Genomic DNA, 25,688 nt, shown 5'->3' with positions numbered 1-25,688 from the left:
ATTAAAAAACTTACTTGAATCTGACCTTTCTTCCTCCTGTCTAAGAAACACAGACTTTTATTCTCCTAGACTGCAGCAAACTGGATGAACCCGAATTTACCTCAAAGATATGTCTACACAGCAAAGAAAAACCTGCAGCTGGCACGTGCCAGCCAACTTGAGGTCACAGGGCTTGGGCAGTGGGGCTGTCTCATTGCTGCTTGGACTTCTGGTCTCAGGCTGCAGCCCGAGTTCTGGGATACTCCCACATCTCAGGGTCCTAGAGCTCAAGCTTCAGTCTAATCCCCGTGAGCCCAAGTCAGCTGGCACAGGCCAGCTGTGGCTGTCTAGTTGCTGTGCAGACATACCAAAAGTGACTCAGCGATAAGTACAGAGCACCTTCCTGCTGAAGTCAAGCATTTGATTTCAAGATGGGCCAACAGAGTGCTGCTCCCCACACAGAATCCTAGAGTGTCTGCTACCCTCTTTACACACTGTATTCAAAATATATTCTTTCTATTGCAATCTCTCTCCACTGACTCTCAGATCACCAGGAGATGGCTACTGACAGGGCTGATGGGATAGTCGGGGCAAGACAAAGTTTCACTATCCCTTGGTCTATTTCATAAAATGTATTCTAGTTTGTACTGTATTTGCATCTAGAGCAAACCAAGATAAATAAAATGGATATCCCAAATAAGGGTCGGAGGAAAGCTAATAATTAACATTAACGCTTGTTTCAATCATTTCAAACACAGATGCTTGCAGATATTTTCTTTTTTCAACATTTAATTTATTTGCTTTGGATAAATGGATAGAAATTATCAGAAATCACCATAAAAGCAAAGCAGTGGGAAAACATAAGGTTCTGAAATAAACAAAAAATATGGGTTTGAATGAAGACGAAAATTAAGCTCTAATACAGTGGTCGAATATTGGCTCCACTGTAAAGAAACATTTAGAAGGAATCTGAAGCTTAGGACTTTTAGGATGCATCACTTTATGGGTTTGTTTGTTTGCTCCATGGTGTGTAATTATTATTTAGAAAACAATAAAACTTAAAGGAATCTCACTCATATCCTCTGCATGCAGACTGATGCAAATAATTCATTTAGCTTCTCTGCAATGGACTTATGTCCCTTGCTTTCTCCTTTAGTACCTCAAACTTCCAGTGGTTCCACTGATAGTTTGGCAGGCTTTTTGCTTCTGATGTACTCAAAAAAATTTACAGTTAATTTTTGAGTCTTTGGCTAGTTGCTCTTCAAATTCTTTTTTGGCCCGTCTAATTATACTTTTATATTTGACTTGCCAGAGTTTAGCTCCTTTCTCTTTTCCTCAGTAGGATTTAATTTCCAATTTTTAATGGATGCCTTTTTGCCTCTAACCACCTCTTTTACTCTGTTGTTTAGCCACGATGGCTCTTTTTTGATCCTCTTACTGTTTTTAATTTGGGGATGTACATTTAATTTGAGCTTCTATTATGCTGTTTTTAAAAGTTTCCATGCAGACTGCAGGCATTTCACTTTTGTGACTGTACCTTTTAAACTTCCTTTAACTAGCTTCCTCATTTTTGTGTACTTTCCCTTTCTGAAATTAAATGGTATTGTGGTGAGCTTCTTTGGTTTGTTCCGCTCCCACCCCCCATAAGGATGTGAAATTATATTATATTATGGTCATTATTAAAAGCAGTTCAGCTATATTCACGTTTTGAACCAGATCCTGTGCTCTACTTAGGACTACATGAAGAAGTGCTTCTCTTCTTGTGGGCTCCAGGACTAGCTGCTCCAAGAAACAGTCATTTATGGTGTCAAAGAACTTTATTTCTGCATGCCGTCCTGAGGTGACATGTACCCAGTCAATATGTGGAAATTGGGGGAGGGATAGCTCAGTGGTTTGAGCATTGGCCTGCTAAACCCCGAGTTGTGAGTTCAATCCTTGTGGGAGCCATTTAGGGATCTGGCGCAAAAATCTGTCTGGGGATTGTCCTGCTTTGAGCAGGGGGTTGGACTAGATGACCTCCTGAGGTCCCTTTCAACCCTGATATTCTATGATTTTTATATCTTCTTTAATCTGCCTCAACATTTCACAGTCATCACCACCATCCTGGTCAGGTTTCACTAATATATTCTTACTGCTACATTCCTATTATTCAAGCATGGAATTTCTATGCACACAAGGCACATAAGTTCACCCATATCACTGTTCAGACTTCTAGCATTTGTCTACAAGCACTTATATAATTTGCCACTTTTTAACAGTCTGCCATTATGCGATGTAAATGAATATAATTTCAACTGACTGTTTCTCTTTCGTCGCTACTTGTACTTTGGCAACTTCCATTCTCTCTTCCTTACTATTATATAGAGGGTCCCCCTTAATAGACTTTATCCTAAGAGATATCTCTGTCCAAACCATGTACTCCTTCACATCTGTTGGCTTTCTCCCAGCCCTTAGTTTAAAAACCCTTTTAATTTTATACACCAGCATTCTGGTTCCCCGTTTTGGTTTCTCCCTACACCATTGTCTCATCCATGGATTGAGACTCTGCAGTTCTGCCTAACTAGCTCTGCATGTGGAACTGGAAGCGTTTCAGAAAATGCTACTATGGAGGTGCTGGACTTGAATCTCTTACCTAGCAGCCTAAATTTGGCCTTCAGGACACATTTCCTACCTTTCCTATGTCACTAGTGCCTATATGTACCTACCATGTTCCTATAAGACGTTTCTTCTTTTCATATAAAAAATACACTAAATTTGCTGATAAAGAAAAACATTTAAATATTAAGCAATTTCATATGCCAAGCCAAATAGTCTTAAGGTTATTTTAAAATGACCTACTTCAATGAATTAAATAATGAGCGGTCAGGATAGTCTGCTTCTTTTTTCCTTTCTATTATAGGGGCGAAATGAATAGAGATCTTGGGGTATATCACATAAGCTAGGTCCTATTACATAAATCTGTGTACTCAGTGTGCTATATTCGGTAAATCTTACTATGTCACTTCACTGGGATCTTGTGACATTTCTCAAAGGAACCCATAAATTACAGGAACTCCCTTCACCACTGAATATAACTAAAGACATCTAATTATGAAACTATTCTCCTTATGCAATAAAACCAAGATGAAGTGGGAGGGAAAACAGACAAATCACTTACCTGTAAATTATTAACTCTTTAGACTAATGTTATATCATACAATACCATTCCCTATTACCACAAAGTGGAATCAGACAAGGATTATGCAAGGCAAGCCCTTTTATGTATTTACAATTATGAGTAGGCTGATTCACTACTTCTTCCTCAAAGGAGTAATCAGACCTGAGTTACTATCCAACCTCACTCCCTTCCTGGGAGTGCTCCTAATTGGTAATTCACACATAGTAACAAACTTCAGTTAGGGTGACCAGATGTCCCAATTTTATAGGGACAGTCCCGATTTTTGGATCTTTTTCTTACATAGGCTCCTATTATCCCCCATCCCTGTCCCGATTTTTCACACTTGCTGTCTGATCACCCTAACTTCAGTACAGGATTACTCCTTAAGCTTGGCTGTCCATAGGTTTTCCCTCCAGAATCTACTCTGTCATAATTTTCTGTGCCCCCAAAAAATATTCAGACCCTGGCTGGAACTAACAGGATCCATCTGCCAGCATGACTCAGCAGCAATTTCTCAGGATCCCACCTGAAGCTAGAGTGACATCAGATGAGCCTTGACATTCATGTTAAAGCAGCCTATTTCGGTAGAACAAAGAATATTTAAATTATAGCACCAATGTATATACCTCTACATATACATCCTGTTTCCAAAGTAACATTAACCATGTAACCATTAACCATCTAAGTGAAAACATGTGGGAGTACACTAGGGTGAAGATTTGGCAGATTCCGTTTGAAAGGACTTCAGTTTCTACACAAATGATTTCTTATCCCTTGAATTTTACTCAGGTTCAAATAAGCCCAAAATCTCAAAGTGACGTTAAGTTGAAAGCACCAACTTCCACCTGCTTTCAGTGCAAAGCTGTGAACTTCACTTAAAAGGTTCACAGACCCCACCAAACCTGATCTGTGATTTGATTTTGCAACAAAACGAGAGAAGTTTCTCATGGTCTTTGGTTGTTGTTATGCTCATAGCTGAACATTGCTTTTTCTTGTAAGGGATTTTAAGAAGAAAAGGAGCATGGCAGATAGGAAATGGGAAGATTCACCACAGACAAAATAGAAGGCATGAGACGGAAATGTGAGAGATGGGCAAAAGGATAGCAAACAAGAGAAGTGAGGAATGTAAAGTGCAAGTAGAAGAGTAGGAGAAGATGAGCAATATCAAGCATTAAAAAAGCTATCTTTTGAAACAAAAATGTGGGATTTAAAAAAAAACCTATAGTGTAAATAAGGGTTATTAAAAATCCTTGGTATAAATTGCTGGAAAAGAAGATGCCTGAAGAGTACATTGTGAATTCTAGATGAAAAAAAAAAAAAAGCTATATTACAGATGTAATTAAGAAAATTGGTTTAATACACTTCAAACTTTTAACCTTCCTGGTCTTTGAAGCGGATACAAGAACTGCATCTGTTTAAGGTTTGTATAAAAGAGTTATAATACACTGAAAAGTTTTACAATGACGCCAGCCAAAGAAATAAATTATCTTAATTTGGCCAGATCTATATTCATTAACTGTATTACCCCACCAAGGGAATGAAGACAAATTTTAATTTTACTAATGTATTTCACTTAAGCATTGCTTTGGCACTATAGTAATTAAGGGCCCTGTTCACTCTCTCTTCACTAAGGCCATATTCTTACTGAAGTCCCAATGGGAGCTTAGACTAAGTAAGGAGTTCTGAATTGAGCTTCTAATAATTTTAGAGAAGTACAGAACTGGTGTTCCATGGGACCTAATGTAGAAAATCTGAGAGACCATAGACATTTAACCATTAGTGTCGCTAATAGTTTTGAACAGTAATAATTTATAAAGCACTCCCGCCAAGACACTTGTGGATCCTGTGCAGTAGCACAAACACATTATAACAAGAATTAGAAAAAATGTATTATAAACCATCCTTAGAAAAGTTGGAATGAAAGTGAACAGAGGACAAGTGACATAGGACAAGTAGTATGGGTATTACAGTATTTGTGCATCCAAAAGCAATCGTGCTAAAAAATAACCCTGCTACATAGAGGGCGGAGATAATAAACTGTTGGTTTATTAAAAGAAGGGAAGGAAGAACTCGAACAGATATCATCCTGGCAATGGCACAAGAACCTCAGAATCAAGCACCTAAGACTCAGAGGGGTTTCCGTCAAAGACAAGAGGCGTATGAAGACTTATACCATCAGATGTTCAGGAAGGCAGACTTGAATACAGTCAGAGCTGATATTGTAAGGGACATATTTAAAACAAACAAACAAAAACTGACTAGCTGCAACAATGATTTTTCTTGCAATTATATGACATCGTCATTTACGTGTGGTTAAAAAGTGAGTGCTATAGAATCTATATCCATTGTACGGTACACGCACAAAATAAATATCTGATATGCCTCCTTTTTTCCCCCTGTATCAGCAAATAGCTTAAATCCCCAATCTCAACCATTTTTTGGTTAAAAAAATAAAAATTGTTGAATATGAACAACTCTTCATACAAAGATCTAAATTCTACCCCTGGATTTACATGTGCAATTTCCTCTGTTTCTCCAAGACCAGTGTACGTACTGCTACATGCAAGTACATGGCCCAAAGATTGCCTCTCCTGTTTAAAGCACAGTATGAAATGATAGATGTCATCATGAGATACTGTTTATAAAAGCTGAACTATTCTTGCTGTCCCAATCAGTTTATTCCATCTCACTGTCTAATATAAACTGAAGCCCCACTCTACCACACTGAAAAAACTAACCAATATACATGATTGTCATTCAAATGAGATAATGGATAAACTTTTAGGTAGACCTGACTAACCATCTTACCACATATTTCAAGAACTTCATTGTTTTTCACACAGGATACGTGTGCACAGAGCTCTAAATTCCTGTAAAATAGTCTTTTTTTAGAAATATCTCAACAATTTAGAATATAATTCTTCCTTTTCAGATATCAATACACTCAGCCCTAATATGAACCTTTTAATTTTGAACTTTAAAAAGTTTGTATACATAGAGATATATAGAGATTATATAGATGCAAATACACACACACACAGAGCTGTATATATATGTGTGAGTACATACAGATGGTGCAGAGAGACATTTTCATCTAAATCTATGAAATAATGAGTGATATTCCACTATTTCACATGTAAACTAAAAAAAGGTAATACAAGACCATATTTTAAGACCCACAGAAAATACATGCTATACAATCCTTATCTTATATTTCAAATCTCTGGATCTGATTCACTATCAATATGATTTGGATCTTTTTCTGGTTCTGATGGAAAACAGAAGTTACGGGCAGATTTCTCTCTGATCTCATGACATGTCCTCCACTCAAGTTTTTGTTTTAACGAATGATTTTCATTCTTTAAGCATCCAGCTTCGCTATCCCTATACACCCCCGACACCCTCAAGGTGGCCACATAGGAAGTACAGTCAAACCAGTTAACAGCATACAATTTCTTCCTTTCCTGCAGTTTGGTTCCAATTAGTAAAGAATAGGAGAGCAGTAAACTACATTTGGTTTTATGAACACTATTTGGACTTCCTTGCCAGCTACAAATGAACAATCCAATTCACAATAATTGTTACGAGCCTAAATAGTGTTCATAAAACCAAATGGGATCGTAACTGGACACAGACATATTCCCTAAACTGTTATGAAGTGTGGACATCAAACCTAGAGAAAGTATTCCAGTAACAGCCTCACTGATGCCAGAAACAGAGGCTATATCACGTCCCAGATCCTACCTAATGTTACTCTTCTTACGCGTCCCAGGATCATGTTCACCCTCTTAGCTGCAGCATCATACTGGGAGCTCACGTTCAACTGGTTATCTCTACCATGGCCCTTAAGTCCTTTTCTGAGTCACTGCTTATCAGCCCCTCATATTCTGTTTTACCTACAATCTTTGGTAATAAACAATCCCTATCAGTTATAGTAGATGAAGAGTCAGAACTATCTATGCAAATAACCATCACTGTACAAACTACATGTTCACATACATGAATATAAAACCAAAAATAACCCACATTAAAAGATCAATTAACTATTCAAAGTACCTAAACTACTCTAAAGAGATTTAGCATGTCTGTCTTGACTAGCAATGTTTATAAAAAGTACTAGTCAAGTATTTCTTGCTTCATTTTTCCTGAATAAACTTTGCTTCAATACAAATTTTGATTTTGTTTTGATATGAAAAGCTTCAGCCTTCATAAAGTTCGTCTTAGTAGATTTTCTCCTTTGTCATTCCTGGGTTGAATGCAAAAGTCACTCTCAGTTATGATTCTGCTACAGACAACCGGAATACAAAGGCCCATCTATTTTAAATGTAAATATCTCAAAATTTGCCACAAATGATTCTTATATTTAAAAAATCCCTTAAGACCTTCCTAAAAAAAAAATTTATTTACTCTCAAAATGTGACTGAAATCTGACCTGTTCATTTGTTTGTAGTTTATCTGAATGCTTCGTCTTTCACTTATTTCAAGTTAAGTTTGTATGGATTCTACTATAAAGCACTAAAAGGTCCTACTACACAATGGATGTTACAAAACATTTTTCACATATCTATAGATTCATAGATTCATAGACTCTAGGACTGGAAGGGACCTTGAGAGGTCATCGAATACAGTCCCCTGCCCTCATGGCAGGACCAAATACTGTCTAGACCATCCTTGATAGACATTTATCTAACCTACTCTTAAATCTCTCCAGAGATGGAGATTCCACAACCTCCCTAGGCAATTTATTCCAGTGTTTAACTCCCCTGACAGTTGGGAACTTTTTCCTAATGTCCAACCTAAATCTCCCTTGCTGCAGTTTAAGCCCATTGCTTCTTGTTCTATCACTGGAGGCTAAGGTGAACAAGTTTTCTCCCTCCTCCTGATGACACCCTTTTAGATATCTGAAAACTGCTATCATGTCCCCTCTCAGTCTTCTCTTTTCCAAACTAAATAAACCCAATTCTTTCTGCCTTCCTTCATAGGTCATGTTCTCAAGATAGATAATATGGATCTTTTTCAGATTCATTGTGACGTTACAACAAAATGTTAGGAATACTTTTCCCTGGAGGAGCATTAAGAGGCTAATTCTTTTCTCAAGTTACAAGGCGCAATCTAATAGACTTCAACGGCATTGCACGGGTGTAATAAATGTTGGCATAATTTAGCACACAGTACATAATACCTTTCGTCAGGTAAACAAAACTAAAAAGGTTTAAGATGTTGATTTAGGATCGAAGACTTTAAAACACTGTAAGTAGAGCACTTAGGGCCTTGTTTACAGCCCTCTGAAGATAATGTGAGTCTTTTCAGTGACTGCAGTGGGCCATGGATTGGACCCTTAACTCCTGTATTTTATCTCTCTTGGTGGTTTTATATTCGATGTGCCCAACAACACACAAACACTCATAAATTATGAAGAGCAGTTCATGTACATCCGACACCCTCTTGAACTATGTGGGTTCAAGGGGAAGGAGGATAATGGGTCAGATGACATTTCCAGGGATCAAATATGTCTGGTTTCTGCTGTAGTTTGGTACCTGCAATTTCAAATGTGGGCAGTGGGGTTGGGGTGCAATGACACAGAGCGTATTAAATCAGAAATTGCGGGCACAGGATCCTGCATAGCAGAAAGGTCACAAGACATGCAGGGCCCATTGCGACACCACCTTGAAAACAGACAGGAGAAAAAACGTACTTGGTAAAACAGAGAAGAGGTCAGAATAGCAAAGGTCTGTGTGTAGTCATTCAAACATACTTGAGGCTTAACTCTTGGATCTGGCTGAGCTCTATCACTAACTTGCACCAAGCTACAATGGCCCCCACTGAACCATTCTAGCAGCCAGGAATCTCCACAATGCAGAAGAATTCTGTCTATACCCTCTTTCCTCTGACTACAGCCCAGCATTCCGCAGTTGGCTACTGAAGCCATATTTACAGCTCCTTTGCACTACCAGACCACTACAAAGTGGCCTATCAGGGCTAAGGAAGTGCATATCCCAGGATAATGTTTTCGCAAACGCCTAGCTCCTTCATTTCTCAATTGTGTTCATTCTTACAGCAGACATTCCTCACTGACAATGATGCACGTGACAGATTGACAATATCCTGAACAACCTTAATTAAGATAATTAATTAAGGAATTAAGATCAACTTTACTGAATTAAGTTAAACCTTATTGAACTAGGTTTAATACCTTTGAGGTCCAGTGTTTTAAAAATGAAATTATGTATGTGAAATTGTGGAATAGTATGCATCTTCTCTAGTAGGGATGGTGATGCTGATATATTTCCTTCATTATCAGCCTGTAGCAATGTAGGACTCACCCATGCAGCACATCCTGCTGGTTGTCTCTGGAAATTAGCTCATCCAGCCACTGGAGCGCCCTCTGCAGGCTAGTGTCCCGCTGCTGCTTGGCCCCCGTGTCCCTCCCGGACATGGCTACTGCCAGTCATCATCTAGCCCCCGTGCCCTGGGGCAGACTGCAGTGTAAGCCACTCATCACAGGCATGGAGGGATTAGGACCTGTTGCCTCGGCCTACCCGGGGGTTGGCCTCTGCAATCCCAGTACCCAATTGGCCTTAGACTAGGCTGCAACCTGGGGTTTTCAAGGACGGAGCTCCCCAGCAACCTTGGCCTTTCCCCAGCCCTGCTCCATCTAGGTATCTTCTCAACTCCCAAGCAGCCAGGCCCTTGTCCCTCTACAAACAGACAGAGAGTCTCTCCTCCTGGCTTCCCTGGCCTTTATAGGGCCAGCTGGGTCTGTTTGGGGCGTGGCCGCAGCTGAGGCTGTTTTTCCAATCAGCCCCGCTTTTCCATCTTCCCCAGCCCTCTCCAGGGCTCTCTTAAGCCCTTCCAGGCAGGAGCGGGTGACCACCCAGCCACTGGAAGCCACCCCTGGAGAGGTGCACACACACTAAGCTCAAATTGGATTCTCCAGGGACTAACAGACAAAGAAAGGATTGTCAGATAAATAGCCTGGTTTTAAACTGGCTCATGGCCCTCTTCCTCACAGCAACCAGACAAGATCCCGGTCCACAGAGCCAGGGGCGGCACTAGACATTCTGCTGCCACAAGCGCGGAGGGTCCGCTGAAGCCACGGGACCAGCGGACCCTCCACAGGGACGCCTGCGGGAGGTCTACCGAAGCCGCAGGACCAGTGGACTCTCCGCAGGCAAGCCGCCGAAGGCACCCTGCCTGCCGCCTTAGCGACGACTGGCAGAGCGCCCCCCCGCGGCTTGCTGCCCCAGGCACACGCTTGGAGCGCTGGTGCCTGGAGCCACCCCTACACAGAGCACCCCAATCCTGAGCGAAAGCTTGGAAGGACTTGGCCTAACTGAGGCCCCATAAGACTATTCTGATATAAAGCTGTGATGAACTTGTGACCATAAGGTAAACCCCTTCAGGTGGGGAGGAGGCTGAAGGACTGCCTCTGCCAGAGCCTGTGTTAGAGTTGGGGTGACCTCTGGTAAACTTATTAGCATGTGTGTAGGTTCTTTTATTGTTTTCAATATGTTTTCTCGGTAGAGCTTTTACTTTAAGAATAAAATAGGCTTACACTAAAAGAGTTATGTGGTATCAACAATGTTGGGCAGTCACAATATTAACCATCTTTGAAGAGAAAGCAAACAGGTGTGCTTGGGCAGCCTCTCTCTGCTGTGAACAACATAGTGAAAAAAGGGAAATGTGCAGCCTGGACATATTCAGGTGAGAACGGAGCGTCCACCCACAAAGGCAACAGCCAAGGAGCTGGAAAACTGAGAGTGAGGCCATGGCTACACTAGAGAGTTGCAGTGCTGGTGAGGGGGTTGCTGCAACTTAGGTTGTGGCCACACTTGCAAAGCACGGCCAGTGCTGCAACTCCCTGGTTGCAGCGCTGGCTGTACACCCGGTCGAGCCTCAGGTGTAGCGATTCCAGCGCTGGTCAGCAAGTGTGGACCCCACCAACACTTTTATTGACCTCCGGGGTATAAGGAGGTATCCCAGCATACCTTTTAAGCCTCTCTGGTAATCCTGCACACTCCACTGCCCTGGGCTCAGCTGACCCCACCTTTAAATGCCCCGGGAATTTTAAAAATCCCCTTCCTGTTTGCTCAGCCAGGTGTGGAGTGCAATCAATCAATCAATCAATCAGCGACCATGCCTCCACGCTCCAAACGAGCCCCAGCATGGAACAGTTCCGAGCTGCAGGACCTCATCAGTGTTTGGGGTGAGCTGCGCTCCAGCCGGAGAAATTATGATACCTATGGGCAGATATCACAGTCCTTGCTGATAAGGGGCCATGAACGGGACGCGTTGCAGTGCAGGGTAAAAATTAAGGAGCTGCACAGTGCTTACTGCAAAGCCCGTGAGGGAAATCGCCGCTCAGGAGCTGCCCCCACAACCTGCCGTTTTTACAAGGAGCTGGATGCCATACTTGGGTATGACCCCACTGCCAATCCTAGGAGCACGATGGAGAGTTCAGAGCAGGGAGAAGTGGGGGAGGGTGTAGAGGAAGGCGACAGTGAGGCTACTGGGGTGGAGGGAGACACCCCGGAGTCCCAGGAGGCATGCAGCCAGGAGCTCTTCTCAAGCCAGGAGGAGGCTAGCCAGTCGCAGCAGCAGGAAGTTGATGGTGAGGAAGAAACTGAGGAGTGTGTTCCGGGTAAGCAGATTTTATGTTTTGGGAGAGGACAGTTTGGGTTATGGCTACCTGCATGCATGCCTAAACGTGGAATAGCCCATTGATTTGCTCTATCACGTCTCTGTAATCGGCCTCGGTAATCTCTTGAAAAGTTGCAGCCAGAGCGTGGGCAATGCGCTTTCTCAAGTTTATCGGGAGAGCCACCGTGGTCCTTGTCCCGGTCAGGCTAACTCGTCCGATCCACTGTGCAGCGAGGGGTGGGGGTACCATGGCTGCACACAGGCAAGCTGCATAGGGGCCAGGGCGGAATCCCCATTACTGTAGAAGACCCTCCCTCTCTTCCCAGGTAACACACAGCAGTGATATATCTGGCAGTAGGAAACCCTGTTGAGAATTTAGGGATACTTCAGTGCAGGGCCCCAGGTTCGCAGTCTCCCCACCCCCCTTGCAGCAGGTAGCCAGCCTCGCAGTGCGTTCCAGTGTCCCCCCCACCCCCTTGCAGCAGGTAACCAGCCCCGCAGTCCGTTCCGGTCTCCCCACCCCTCTTCCAGCAGGTAGCCAGCCCCGCGGTGCGTTCCGGTCTCTCCCCCCGCCTTCCGGCAGGTAGCCAGCCCCGCGGTGCGTTCCCCCCGCTCCAGCAGGCCGGCAGTTCTGCGGACCGCCCCCCCCTCCCGCCAGCAGCTCACCAGCTTCATGTTTCCTACTGTCCCCTGTGCAGGCCACCAGCTACCTCCTCTACCCAGTGCAGATAAACCCCAGTGAGCCATCAGTCAGTTCTCCCTCCCAGGTGAAGTCGGGGCAGAAACACTCACCCCATTGCTCGCCATGCCTTCGCTTCCCTGGCCTCTCTGTGTTATGTTAGGTATGTGGGAATGATGCTACAAAAAGTCTACAAACTCCTTCACTGTGTGATAATAAACAATGTAGCCTCTGTGTATTACATGTTTCTATCTATGTTTTTTTTAGTGACCTTGACTAATGCAGCCGGATCACCAGCCTCACATCGCTTGCAGAACTTGAGAAAAAATCCACGAAAATCAGAAGAAGAATTGATCAAAGCAGTTATGAATCACTACAACAGAGAAAGTAGGAAGACACAGGAATGGAGAGAGAAAATGTATGAGTGGAGGCAAACACAAAGCAGGAGAAAGGAATTGGCTACCAAAAAAACCTCAAAGCACATGATAAGCCTCCTGGCTCGCCAAACTGACTCTTTCGAGTCTCTCGTAGCCATGCAGGCAGATCTGTACCGTGGTAACCGACAACCCTCCCAAAGCTCTCTTTCTTGTTCCCCAGTATTTGCACAAAACACCTTTCTCCAGCAGCCAGTTTCTTATTACCCCCAGCTGCCCCCAACACCTGTACAATCACCTACCAGCCCTGATAACTACAATCCTTACCCTGTGCACTCCACCCCCATTACTCTGCAGCATAGTAATCCTGAAGTACAGCAGACTTTGAACAGCAAACCAAACAGGACATATTCAAACCTCTGAATGTACAGTCCTGTACTTGGAATAAAGAATTTTATGGTTTTTACAATACTTTTTATTATTGCAGAAAGTGATAAATACTGTACCCCAAGGTAGAAAGGAGCACAGCAAAGGCACCAAACATTACTGTTGGCTCTCAGCATCAAAATTGCTCCCTTAAGGCATCCCTAATCCTTGAAGCCCTTTCCTGGGCCTCTCTAGTAGCCCTGCTCTCTGGCTGTGCAAATTCATCCTCTAGGTGTCGAACCTCGGAGGTCCATTCCTCACTGAATCTTTCACCCTTCGCTTCACAAATATTATGGAGGGTACAGCACACGGATATAACAGCAGAGATGCTGCTTTCCCCCAATCTAGCTTCCCAAAAAGACACCTCCAGCGGGCTTTCAAATGGCCAAAAGCACACTCCACAGTCATTCTGCACCGGCTCAGCCTGTAGTTGAACCGGTCCTTGCTCCTGTCAAGCTTCCCTGTATACGGTTTCATGAGCCAAGGCATTAAGGGGTAAGCAGGGTCTCCAAAGATCACAGTGGGCATTTCGACGTCCCCTACTGTGATCTTGCGGTCTGGGAAAAAAGTCCCGGCCCTCAGCTTCCTGAACAGGGCACTGTTCCGAAAGATGCGTGCATCATGCACCTTTCCGGGCCATCCTGAGTAAATGTCAGTGAAACGCCCACGGTGATCCACAAGCGCTTGCAGAACCACGGAGAAATACCTCTTGCGATTAACGTACTCTGATGCCAGGTGGGGTGGGGACAGAATAGGAATATGCATCCCATCTATTGCCCCTCCACAGTTAGGGAAACCCATTTCTGCAAAGCCATCCACAATGTCCTGCACGTTCCCCAGAGTCACAGTTCTTCTTAGCAGGGTGCGATTAATGGCTGTGCAAACTTGCATCAGCACCATTCCAACGGTGGACTTTCCCACTCCAAACTGGCTCGCCACCGATCGGTAGCTGTCTGGAGTTGCCAGCTTCCAGATTGCAATAGCGACCCGCTTCTCCACTGGCAGGGCAGCTCTCAATCTCGTGTTCCTGCGCCGCAGGGTAGGGGCGAGCTCAGCACACAGTCCCATGAAAGTGGCTTTTCTCACCCGAAAGTTCTGCAGCCACAGCTCGTCATCCCAGGCTTGCAGGACGATGTGATCCCACCACTCAGTGCTGGTTTCCCAAGCCCAAAGGCGCCGTTCCACGGTGCTGAGCACGTCTGTTACTGCCACAAGCAATTGAGTGTTTTGAGCATCAGGCGTTTCAATATCATCATCTGACTCCTCACTGTCACTTTCCGCCCCCCTTCCAGCAGGTAGCCAGCTGAAGGAATAGCTCCACTGCCATGCGTGATGTGCTGGCAACATTCATCAGCAAGGTCCTCAGCAGCTCAGGCTCCATTTGTAACAGAAATCTCAGAAATCGCGCTGCAGACTCACAATGCCACCAAACTGCTCGGAATGTGTAGCAAAGCACCACGGGGCGTTGGAACAGGAAGCGGAAAGACCCGCACACTTCCTTCACCTTCCCACAAGCCACAGCGCCAAAATGGGACGAGGTGCTCTGTGGGATAGCTGCCCACAATGCACCACTCTCAACAGCGCTGCAAGTGCTGCAAATGTGGCCACACTGCAGTGCTGGTAGCTGTCAGTGTGGCCACACTGCAGCGCTGGCCCTACACAGCTGTACGAACACAGCTGTAACTACCAGCGCTGCAGAACTGTAAGTGTAGCCATGGCCTGAGTGCCGTTGCTAGACTACTGACAAGAAGTACTGGAGCAGCTGCCCTGACAGCAAGCTTTAAGTTTTAAATCTGAACACTACTAGTTCAGAGCCCAAAAGAGGCAAAAACCCACTCACTAAATTTCTGCAAGCATAAAAATCACCAACTTTTAACACCATGAAAACACAAAAATAGCCAAGAACAAGTCTGGGACATGCAAGCCAATGATAAGAACTTGAAAGTGAGAACTTGCAAAGATGAAAGAAACTCAGCCTTAGTTACAGGGCTATGGCAAATGTACAATTCAAGATTTGGTGTCTGCTTATATTCCCTGGTAGATGAATACCCTCTCCTTCTCAGGTAGATGGCATCATACAATCTTCCTACCATTGCTTCAGGCTCAGACTCTTTGCAGTATTGCAACCCACAGTCCCATTCTATCTTGTAATGTCTGAACATTTTAATATGGTAGATTTATTCATATTAAAAACAAGCATTCAGTTGCTCAAAACAAAGCTGAAGGCAGGTACTCTGCAGGGCCGCCCAGAGGATTCGGGGGCCTGGGGTCTTCGGTGGTACTTCAGCGGTGAGGGTTCCTTCCGCCCCAGGACCCGCCGCTAAAGTGCCGCCGAAGCTCCAGTGGCCCGGGTCCCGCAAGAGTTTTCCAGGGCCCCTGGAGCGAGTGAAGGACCCCGCTTCAGGGCCCCTGAAAAACTCTTGAGGGGGACCCTGCGGAGCCTGGGGCAAATTGCCCCACTTGCCCTTCCCCCTCTGAGCGGCTCTGGTACTCTGGGCTTGGAGATCAAGCACTAACAATATTTGCATGTCAGATATCATTGCTAGTATGAGAACCAGAAAGACCACACAGAGATTACATTTGTATTTCACCGCTGACAGGAGTCACAAGCAAGAAGCTAACTGTAAGAGGAAGGAGGCAGCTAGCGATATGTTTAAAATGAAAAGGGCTCTGCCCAGCTTGATCTACTATACTGTAAGTTTCTACCACAGGAGGAGAGCAGAAGCAATTACCTAACTTCTTCTTCCCCATCCCCCATTTTCAAAGAGAGAAAAATCCATTTTCATTTTCCATATTTAAAGAATACTGAAGAGCTTCAGAGATTTTGCTATTCAGAACTGCTCATCACCGATGATCATGAATGTGCATTTCATCTTCTAAATGTGGTGCTTTCTTAATTCTATTTTTTTTTAAAGTGTTGGATGTGGAAAACTGAATTTATGTTGAGCTGTTCTGAATAAGCTGCTGTGTATTTTGAACAGTGCTTGATAAAGTATCTTGCTTTTATTCATTAATGAACACAAATCAGTTTATATAATTCCCATGCAGTTTTAATTTAATTGAATGCTGTCCTTTAGATTTGCAAATGGCTTTTCTGGATCAGCTGCCTTAGAACTTAATCAAAAATATAACTTCCTCTCCCTCCCCTTCTTCTGCTCCACAATCACATAGAACAGCACAGGATTTTTAATCCTTTTAAAATGCAAGGCCTCTCCAGTAAAGCAAATAATATACTATTTAAGTGTGATATTTCTTATGTAAACTTGATCTTTGCCAATTTCAATATTTGCTTATAGAAAATGAAATAACCTATAGAATTTTTATAATATTTAAACTTTCCACCAAATGTTAACTTTAACTCTCGCCTTCTCCACCCCAACCTCCCCACTGTGATGACTTCTGCAGTTAGATGGCATTCCCCAACCTTTGACTCCAATCCTTCAAACCACTTCAGGTGGGCTGAGCTTTTTAATTAGTTATTTTATGATTTCTCAATTGAACAGTGGTAATATTATGCATGTGAACAAATTTTGGGAAAATTGCCAACTATCTTCAACTGATTCTTTGGAACAGGTCTGCTAGGGGGAATTCTTATGAAGAAAAGTTTAGAAGCACTACTTTCATTTAATTTTATTCCATAAGAAAAGTATACATTTCTAATTATTATTTAAAGGGATAAATAGTATAGGGTAACAAAATTTATGTTAACATTACTTTGAAATCGATCAGAGTGAACTTGTCTGCCCAGTGAAACAATAGAAGGCTATATCTTCTAAAATGGTTTGTTAGTTTACAGCATGAGAAATTTGAAAGCTGAAACTGTCTGAATTTAAACCTTCATATTTCTGCTGGATAAGGAATTCTTCAAGGTGCAAGTAGTGTCTTATTTTATGGCTTGGAATAACAAACTTTTCTCTAAGTTACACTGATCGATTCTTTCAGCAAATAGTTTGAATCTTTTGTAAATAAATTGGGAATGATCCCTAAATTGAAGTATAGATTCCTACCTATTACACCAGGGCTGGCTCTAGATTTTTTGCTGCGCCAAGCAAAAACAAACAAACAAACAAACAACTCCCGGAATGCCGCCCCTGGAATTGTGCTGCCCCAAGCACAATTGGTTTGCTGGTGTCTAGAGCCGGTCCTGCATCACACAGAGCCATGATTCCTTAAGACCATTCAGAAGGCTGACACAAATCTTCCATCTTCTTGAATGTCCCATTTCAAAATTTAGTAGAGGCCTGGTAATGTACCACAGATGCAGCTAATTGCTATTTCTACTATATATTTTCAAGTGACCCTCTGTTCTGAGGCTCTAAAGTCCATAGTAGTCTACAGAAGCAGAGCTATTTCTTTAACAAGTGTCAGTACAGAGAACTGGTAGATTATTCCTTATTATATCATCCTATAACAATCTCACTGCAAGATCACAGTCTGCTCTATAGGGGACTGTATGGGAAATGAGATGTTTTCTCTCCTGTCAAAATAACCCTCTCTCTAGCACCTAGTGGCTCAGTGGGGTGGGGGGGATGATAAATGAAGGGGAGCAGTATCTCCCTTTTATGGACACCCAGCCAGTTAGCTATAAAGTCCCTCTTGGTGGCTGCTTGCTTTACCTGTAAAGGGTTAAAAAGTCCCCCCAGGTAAAGAAAAGGGAGTGGGCACCTGAACAAAAGAGCCAATGGGAAGGCTAGAACTTCTTAAGGGATGGGGGAAGCTTTCCCTTTGTCTCTCCCTTGTTCTCTCTGGGCTGAAGAGAAGAGAGACATCTGGAATGCTGCGCAAAGTTTGGACCAGGTATGAAAAGTCATCGTCCGTACCTAGAAGGATTCATTGTGACAGGACATGTTTAAAAACAGATGTGATTGGGTTTATTTCTTTTGTTTTCTGTAAGGCTTGTGGACTCCTCTGTGCAAACCCCAGATGCTTTTGTGTGCTTGTAACCAGGGCTGCCCAGAGGATTCATGGAGCCTGGGGCAAAGTAATTTCAGGGGCCCCTTCCATTAAAAAAAGTTGCAATACTATAGAATACTACATTCTTGTGGGGGCCCCTGCGGGGCCTAGGGCAAATTGCCCCACTTGCCACCTCTCCCCCCCCCCCCACCCCCTCGGGCAGCCCTGCTTGTAACCTTTAAGCTGAACCCCCAAGAAAGCTATTTTGGAGGGCTTGAGTTTTGGAATTGCTCTTTTAAAAAAGTTCCAGATGTATTTTATTTCTTAGTGCTTTTAATAAAATTTACCTTTTTTAAGATCAGGACTGGATTTTTGGTGTCCTAAGAGGTTTGTGCAGATGTTAAATTAGCTGCTGGCAACAGCTAATTTCCTTTGTTTTCTTTCTTAGCCCTTCCCCAGAGGGAGGAAGGGGATGAAAGGGCTTGAGAGTACCCCACAGGAAGGAATTCCCAAGTGCACCTTCCTGGGATCTGGAAAGGGGTTTGCATTTGAGTGGTGGCAGCATTTACCAAGCCAAAAGTTAGAGAAAACTGGAACCTTGGGAGTTTAATACAAGCCTGGAGTGGCCAGTATTAATGTTTAAAATTCTTGCAGGCCCCTAGTCTCAAAGTGCCGGAGTGGGGAATCAGCCTTGACAGGGGGTCTTTAACATTAGTAATTCTAGTGAGTTGCTTAACGAATTTATTGTGCTCCTCAAAGCAAAATCTCACAATATTTAGCTATCTCTGAAGGTTACCAGAACCCTCTGGGAAATTTCCTTTCTTCCATATGCTCAAGAGGAAAAGGCGAGGCAGAGGATTCACAAGTATACAGAATAAGCATTGCTTGAAGTAACACTGTTCCAAAGGAAATTCTTCCAAAGAGCAACGTCTCTGGGACCAGCACAAGGGCAAACCTGGTAATCCCTTCAGTTCTACAAAGCCAAACAGCTATATTAGAGCACAGCTATATTCTGTCGGCTTCCTAGCATTGTCATTGCACTTGGTTTGTCACCAGATCCACAGTATGCTCCCTATGGCCATTTCTGGTAGCTGTACTAGCATAAGAGAGGATTCCAGCTCCACCACAACACCTCTGTGGAGTATAGGGATTAAAGACACCAAATGACTGGGCTGTGCAGGTTGGTAGGCCACACCAGAGGCTAGACACTTAAATTCTTCCTATTTGCCTGTTTTTCCTTGTTGCTTATGTCCATTTTCAGAGCTTCTAATGCCTTGAGTGCCTCCCAAAAGAAAGGTAAGTGAAAAGCAGAGGCCCGGCAAGGAAGAGCCAATTCAGAGTGCTGTGGGAAACTATTTACTCTAAGTGCAGACACTTTATGTTGTGAACTAAAGAATTCAGAGCATTTTTAAATCCCAAAAGGCTCTTCTGTGATTCCATATGATGTTCAAAGCCACACAAAGTGGGACAGGACAGAAGAGTCCCTTGGACAACCCCATTATCTACTTGAAACTTCTTGAATAGTACTACACAAACAGAGGACTTGTTGCTTAGTTATTATTCACTGTGTAACACGAGCTTTTATTCAGTAAGTTCCAGTTTGCTTATCACCAAGCATTCCAAATTTAATTTATTAAATGTAAAAGCATTAAGTTTATCCAACGAAACATAAAGGGCTCAGAGGGACATTCAAAAGGATGTTAAGGTTTGAGAAAAGAAGTAAACAGGATTTCCACCTGCATCCACTTTTTCATGCGTAAGGCCCTTCCCCTCCTTCCCCAGTGCTGTGCTTCATTCCATTCTCATTATGAGTTTCCTTCCGCTGTTCATGCCCTGTTAAGCAGTTTTCAGTCTAATTACTTATCCTGCTGATATGAAATCACCAAAGGATCCCGCTCTTCCACTTACATGCGACTTAACATCCAAAATTTAATGAATGGATCATCTCATTTTAAAAGTTTTTTTGCAGGTACAGAAATTAAATCAGTTGACTACGGTTGTTCAAACAGGCTTTCATAGTATTATTTACCATGAAGTTGGGTAAAGTGGGTCTGGTTACTGGACTGTGAGCAAAACTTCACAAAATACAACATTTTTTGGAAAATAGATGTTTAAATATTTAAATATGCAAGTCACTGATTTTCTAGGAAGGTTGCTTTTAAGATTTCTAATCCAACTCCTTTTGCTGAGACAACATCTTATTTAAGTATTTCAAACAGATTCTAATGACTCAGGGAGGCGTGCCTCAAAAATCAAACACAAACAACACTGCAACAGGAGATCGCTTACAATCTATGGCACCAATTCTACAATCTACAACCCATAATTCAATCACCAAATGGTTCCAAATAACAAGTTTGCAATATGGATATTTACTGAACATAAAACTGATCAAGCAAAGGTGATATCTAGAAATCTTGATCTTCATTTTAAGTCTTTCAATATTCATAACTGTGAAATTCTCAAAGGAGGAAAAACTTATTTATTGTGTAAAAAGAAAAATTTAAAACTGGTAATTTCAAAGTAGTCAGTAAAGGCAAACAACAGTTATGACTTTAAAGTTAGAATCGAAGGACATGTCACTGGTTCAGAAGAATAAATAGCATTTCAAAAATTATATGCAAAAATAGATCCTTATTTAGTTACATAACTTTGTGGGTAACATTACTGGCTTTTCATCAATAAAATTCACTTCAAAATAACAATCTCTAAATAAAACAAGCCTCATGATACCACCTGTGAAGAAAAGTAGCAAAGAATAGCAGTGCTCATCAGAAAACTCGCCACGTACTGTATAAATGGGTGTATGGCTCAAAAAATGGGTGATATTTCCTGCTTGCTATTTTCATTCCTAATGAAGTTTTTGGAAGCAGAGGAATCCCAATACATATTTACTCTCTACATATCTGATACTAATACCCATGCTTCCAGAACCATTATCATTTAGGAATTTATTTCTTTGTAATATTTGTGGACTAGCATAAAGGTTAAATTGTTACAGTAATATATATATATTAATATATATTACCTGTTCTTGCCTCTCCAGCCACTTGTCCACCATGGGATGACTGGCACTTAACGATGAGCGAGCATTGTCTCTCTGAAACTGGTTAGACCAGTTACTAGTATCCCGTGGTAAGCTTCTGTAGTTTTCATCTTTCTATTTCAAAAGAAACAAAGAAAGTGTCTTATAAAAAAACACAACCAGTCCTTGCACACTGACAATGCAGCTGGTTTTTAAGATAATATGAAAGAAACACTGAAAAAGTATAAAGTGAATTTGAACAATTACACTGGAAAGATGTATATACGATTCAATTGCCTTGAGTCTAATGCGACCTGATATAACACAGTGCTCTGGGGGGAAGGGGCTGCACACTCCCGTGGATCAAAGCAAGTTCGATATAATGAACCTATAACGCAGTAAGATTTTTTGGCTCCCAAGGACAGCGTTATATTGAGGTAGAGGTGTATTTAACTGCAAAGACTCCCTTCTTATTTAAGCCAGTAAATTCCAAACTAAACGTTATAAGGTTCCCCATCGCCTGCACCAGCTTGTGTTTTCACAATCTCTTCAACTTAAACTTCTACTGGATGGGTACATATTTCAGCAATGTTTTCAGGGTCTCAGACCAACTTTTCCCTCTCAAAGCAAATAAACTACAAGAGGAGACAACCCATTACTACCTGGGCCAAGCACAAGCAATAGGGTGCTACTCTAGGCAAGCTAAGCATTATAACATACCTCCTGTGCCAACTCACACACTTACAAGGAAAGAAAATTGAAAAGGACATATTGTAGGGCATAATATGAAATGTTAAAAAATGAAACCTTCAATACATAAATGGGATATATAATGACATTTCCAGGCAAGATTTCTGGTATAAAACAACTTTTTTCTTAAATATATTGCATTGCAGTGTTAATGCCTCATGACTGATAAGTTATTTACTAAAAATGGACTCAAACAGAAAATTAACTTCAGCATCAAGAAATTAAACCAGACTCAAATATCCTTGTAACAAAATTGCTGTCTGAATGACCATTCAAATAAAATTTTCTACTATATTAATTTGCCCAGGCATAGATCAGACATCAGTGGCCAAAAATGACTGTTTTTTTTCAAAGTGGCATATTGAGGACTATGCTGGCAAAAACAGATGGTGAAGATTCTCTCTCTCTTTTTTAAAACAGAAAGTCTGTTAGTTTACTTGTAGAACTCTGCTGAAGACAAGTTTCTTTAGCAGCGCTACAGAAGGCAGCAGGCAGTCTGTAATGAATGGAATTCTTTCTGTGGATTTTCTCATTTTATTTCCTTCTTTCAGTGAAATGGTCAGTGCAATTACTGGGAGCCAAGAAAACCAATTTTAATCATTTTAGGTGGTAGAAAAGTACAACAAAATCACAATCTGGATGAGGAAATAAAAGAAATATGATTTGACATGAAGAAAAACCACAATTGGTCCATGAGTCATTGATCAGTCCTTGTCATATAACAGACCTTCAGCTAGTCTGAATGAACAGACATCCCTGCCTCTTATGTAAGAGATGCTTTTTGTGTTTTTATTCTTCATATATAATTCTATTATTATTGATCTATATTTACACCCTTTTCAACACAGCCTTTTAAACAAGAGTTTTATCCATTCTACACAAAACTCCTTCCCCATTTAGTCTCCATTAATCATGTACAAAAAGTAAAATCTCTTTGTGAGAGCAAAAGAAAAAAAAAACCAACACCACTATCAAGGCCTGTATTCCAACTTCAGCTGAGCACCGAAGCCTAGACTCTGAATTTAACTAGATGTTATTCAAAACAATCGCTTTTGCTTACAATTAAATTTTCACAGTAATGTCTCAATCCACTAAGTCAGGAATGTTATGAGACAGTGCCAGATGTAAACTAACATCAGTGGGTTTGCATGGAGTATGCGCCAAGACATGAGAGACATAGACATATGTACATATGTATGCATATAGGGTATGTGCGTGCGTGCGTTCATTTTTTTCTGCTAAAAGTAAGCATCAAATACTAATACTCCCGACCATTTCAAAGTAAGCTGCTTCTCCCACAAGAAGCTAAGTTCCTCTATGCAAGGCTATTTTTCCAACACAGAGCCACAGCTGATAACAGCATTTAGCTGTACTGGTGGAAGCAAAAATAGGAATGCTAAAGACCACTAGAGTCTTGTAGCTGCTGGTACTTTTACAATGTTGTTAATCTACTTAGAGCAAGTAAAAAATGGCACAGTAGTGTACCTTGTCCACATGGCTGCGATCACCAATAGAGCTGAGCATGTAATACCAACAATGGGGCATTTTAGGAAAACAACCTAGCATAGCAAACCATAGACATTTTTCTAAAATTTCCCACCATCCATTGCTACACTGGCTTTCTTCGTTGGCCGTACCAACAGTGAGAACTAGACAAGGCATTGGCATTTTAACCAAAGTCTGATGTAGTCCTGCTCTAAGCAAGGTTATCTAAGAGCACTTACGCTACTGGAGGCCAACTGGAGTCCTATCTACAGCAATATTTCCACCACTACTCGCACTATCAGAGCTAAACAAATAGCAGGAAATTTTAGGAAGGGGAGCAGAATTATGATAGATGCAGTGTGCACTTTGGAAGCACTGAAAAAATAAATTAAAATAACTGTTCTAAACTAAGATAAAATATGCAAACACATAATCAGGGAACCTTTTTAAAAATAATCATCCATTCATTTAGAAACAAAACAAAAAAGCATTAGCACGCCAACCTCCTTGGACATGCAAACATGGTGCATAACACTTTAACTGCAACATCATATAAAAACAAGATTTTTAACAAGGTAGCCACAAGGGTCACACAGAAAACTCTCATTTCTTCTGGAGCTGCAGCTAAGAGTTCTCATGAGACTACTACTGACATGGATCATTGGTTATAATTAAATGTTCTAATTTTTAAGAAGAATTTCCCCAAACAGCTTTAGGGGACTGCCGACATGTACAGTTCTATAGTATTTGTAAAGTGAACTGATCAGTATAATGCTAGAGTTGTTAGGTCAACATTACAGCAACAATTAACAGTAGCATTTTACTGCATTTCAAATTAAAATGCATACGCTAGCAACTTAAGGGGTTTACTTTACTATGGATTCCCCACTGAATTTTTTCTGAGGTGGAAAAAAAACGGTACAGTGATTTTGCTGTATTTTCAATTTCAGACAATTTACAACTGACAATGAGCTTGTCACTAGACAGACCCTCTAGAAATTGTTGATAAGATGATGCATTAGCATGACCTCTGCACAGCAATGCTTTAATTACTAGCCGTCAGTGCATCAACGGCTTGTAGTTTAAACCTACAGTTGTAACGCTGTTAAACTTACTAAGTCACCTTATCCCAACAACAGATATCCTGAACCCTGCAATATGAAATTTCCATGCCTGTTACTTCAGTTGCTACTGGGCCACTCGCAACATATGAATTGCCAAGTGTTTCTTGCTTCCCATATGTCTGATGTAAAATTGATATGACAGGAGCATGCTTTCAATTTTTACTGTTACTGTGGAATAGAAATATAACAACAATGAAATGGATCAAAATAATCTCAGATGAAAGTCTTGTTCCCAAATTGCATACTCTTACTGATGTTGCCACCATAACCATTTCTGCAACAAGCCATCCACTCTCATCTACTGGCCCTCCCCCAAAGGACTTTGTTTCAATCAATAACTTATTTTGCTTAAACTTCTGTTATATACTCTTGGTACTTCATTGTTTGTACATTTCTGGAACAGTGATTTTTATTTCTTTATCCTGGTTGCTCAGAAAATAGTTACAGCAACATCATATGGCTTGTTGCACATGCAGGAACTTTGAATTTAAAGAAGAGCAATGCTTCTCATTTGGAGCAAAGCAATACTGCAATAAAGCGTACACACATACTAAAAGCAGAACTTTGAAAAATGTACTGCATATTGCTCATGTGTAGCACTACAGGAATCCATTTGTAAAACTGATAGTTTATAAAAAGAAAATTATGTCTGCCATTTTAGATCAGGGCTATAAGGGTGGAGCAGGTTGAGAGAAAGAAATACTGAATTCAAACTCGGAAAATGTATACTTTTGCCAACTAGATTCCTGGCAAAAAACACCATAATGTGAATTCCAAGTAAACAGCAGCAAAATGTGATCTGTGGCATAGGCGAAGATGAGGTAACAGGAAGCTGGCATGCCATTCAACTGATGATACAGTATAATCTGAGCATAATGAATGAAAAACCACACACATACATCTAGTTGAAAAATTATATTCTGCAATTTTATACTCCCTTTGCCATAAGTGAATCTTAAAGTGTATCATACACATTTAAGAACTAAGCCTCACAATGCCTGCGACAATGGGAAAGCTAGGCACAGAGGTATTAATTTATTTGCCCAAGATCATAGAGTGTAACATAGCTGCAGATTGGAGCCCAGATCTCGATTCTCAGTCTTCTGCTCTAATCGTATCATCTTCCCCCGAGCACGAGTAGTATGCATTTAAAAAT

The 25,688-nt window shown here is 41.7% G+C and overlaps 1 protein-coding gene across 11 annotated transcripts in view; it reads right to left on the bottom strand.

The window, feature by feature from the left end:
* The window catches only part of PARD3 (par-3 family cell polarity regulator), a 648,004-nt gene that overhangs the window by 326,791 nt on the left and 295,525 nt on the right, over positions 1–25,688 (bottom strand). For 8 of the 11 annotated variants that reach the window (XM_030550179.1, XM_030550184.1, XM_030550177.1 and 5 more), the window contains exon 5: positions 21,177–21,308. The exons of the other annotated variants lie outside the window; for them this stretch is intronic. In XM_030550179.1, the coding sequence (XP_030406039.1) occupies positions 21,177–21,308 (132 nt within the window). The remainder of the gene's footprint in view (positions 1–21,176; positions 21,309–25,688) is intronic. 11 annotated transcript variants of the gene reach the window in all.

Source organism: Gopherus evgoodei, chromosome 2 (genome assembly GCF_007399415.2).
Source record: "Gopherus evgoodei ecotype Sinaloan lineage chromosome 2, rGopEvg1_v1.p, whole genome shotgun sequence".
NCBI classification, from domain to species: Eukaryota; Metazoa; Chordata; order Testudines; family Testudinidae; genus Gopherus; species Gopherus evgoodei.
Note: the sequence above shows the minus strand (reverse complement) of the source record. Positions and strands in the feature narration are given on the sequence as shown.